This window comes from Etheostoma spectabile, chromosome 19 (assembly GCF_008692095.1).
Source record: "Etheostoma spectabile isolate EspeVRDwgs_2016 chromosome 19, UIUC_Espe_1.0, whole genome shotgun sequence".
In the NCBI taxonomy this organism is placed as follows: domain Eukaryota; kingdom Metazoa; phylum Chordata; class Actinopteri; order Perciformes; family Percidae; genus Etheostoma; species Etheostoma spectabile.
The window spans coordinates 13,422,804-13,424,539 of record NC_045751.1 but is presented as its reverse complement, the minus strand read 5'-3'; the positions used below and the strand labels follow the sequence as shown (position 1 = coordinate 13,424,539).

The window sequence follows — 1,736 nt, the reverse complement described above, 5'->3', positions numbered from 1 at the left end:
CGACCCGATACCGGATAAGCGGATGAAGATGGATGGATGGATGGATGGTATTGAGAGCATCCTCACCTTTGTAATAACTGAACTGTGACTGCAACACCCCGGGTCAAGACAGGAAAAGGCTGAGCAAAGTGGTTCATCAAACTGCATCTCATGGTCTACCTAACCTTGAAATTAACACCTCTAGACTACAAAAAGGGACACCATTTTTACAAATGTTTAAAATGGCTAAAAAATACAAGAACAAGCACAGCCACATTTAATGGTATGTACACAGTGCAACACATCATAAGATGCTGATAGCATCCCTATGGGAACATTGGATTTATCTATTTACATTTGTATTATTTGACTATGATCATTTAGCATTTTTACCACTTGTTTTATGTTATGTTCTAAGCTTCCTGTTTTGATTTATGTGAGCTCTCTAAAGCAAATTCCATTTAGGTACATTGAAATGGCCATAAAACATTGAATCTTGAAATCTCAAAGGATGGCATCTGAAATGATGTCAAACATTAATCTGATATTAACATCATGTAACACAACTATATTAATGATAGCAGCATTTGTTACATGCTTGATCCCTTACTGTTTTTCTTCTCCTCAGAATTGGTTTAGCTGCAGCTCAGGCTCTGGGAAAGAGAGGAGCCCATGTGGTGGTGAGCAGCCGGCGGCAGGCCAACGTGGACAAGGCTGTGGCCCTGCTGCAGAGCCAGAGCATCCAAGTGACCGGGACCACCTGTAATGTTGGCAAAGGAGAAGAAAGAGAAAAACTGGTTCAAATGGTATTCTATCAACCACAGTTACATGGCTCTCAAACAACTGCATCTACAAGTTTGGTTAACATAATTGCATACCAATAATTATCAGGTTGTCGTTGATTATTTGGACTCATAAGCCCAGTAATAGTCTCATTCTGCATTTGGAGTAGACTCTGGATCAGTGTGGAGGCATTGATATCCTGGTATCCAACGCAGCAGTTAACCCCTTCTTTGGAAACATCATGGACTCCACAGAGGACGTCTGGGACAAGGTACACACAGCAAATTAAGCTGTGGGATTTACAGACAAATTGTTTGAATGAGGCTCCTGTCTCTGAAAAATGATTATTCTTCCTCCTTTCCTTTATTTTAGTGCAGTAAAATTAATGGGATAGTGTCTACATTTCTTTCTAGATCCTGTCTGTAAATGTGAAATCGGCCTTCCTCATGACGAAGTTGGTGGTGCCCCATATGGAGAAGAGGGGGTGAGTGTCAAACTAAAAGATAATCCAAACTAAAATAAGACTACAGAACTCTTCACTGTACATTTAATTAACAGAAATGCTCTATTTTTCTCTTCAGAGGGGGGAATGTAGTATTTGTGTCATCTGTGGCTGGATACCAACCAATGCAGGTCAGTGAGAGTACAAACGGAACAAACATATTTGTATTAAAGTGCTCATATTATGCTCATTTTCACATTCATACTTGTATTTAGAGGTTATATCAGTATAGGTTTACATGGTTTAATTTTCTACAAACACCATATTTTGTGTACTGGATCTTAGCTACAGAGTGAGGCATCACACTTCTCTTCTAACTTTGTTGGGAGTCGCACATGCGCTGTACCTAGTTAAGGACTACTAGCCAGTCAGAAGCAGAGTATGAGTGTGTGCCACGCTAGCAGCGAGCATTATAACATGTGTTACAAAGTGACGCTCGTTTGTCACGGAAGTAAAGGCTGGACTACAATAG

General features: G+C 40.2%; 1 protein-coding gene across 1 annotated transcript in view; it reads left to right on the top strand.

Annotated features, from left to right (window-relative positions):
• Positions 1-1,736, top strand: part of dhrs4 (dehydrogenase/reductase (SDR family) member 4) — a 3,767-nt gene that overhangs the window by 1,001 nt on the left and 1,030 nt on the right. The window contains exons 3-6 of the mRNA XM_032544137.1: positions 608-785; positions 932-1,033; positions 1,176-1,246; positions 1,344-1,395. Of these exons, the coding sequence (XP_032400028.1) occupies positions 608-785; positions 932-1,033; positions 1,176-1,246; positions 1,344-1,395 (403 nt within the window). The remainder of the gene's footprint in view (positions 1-607; positions 786-931; positions 1,034-1,175; positions 1,247-1,343; positions 1,396-1,736) is intronic.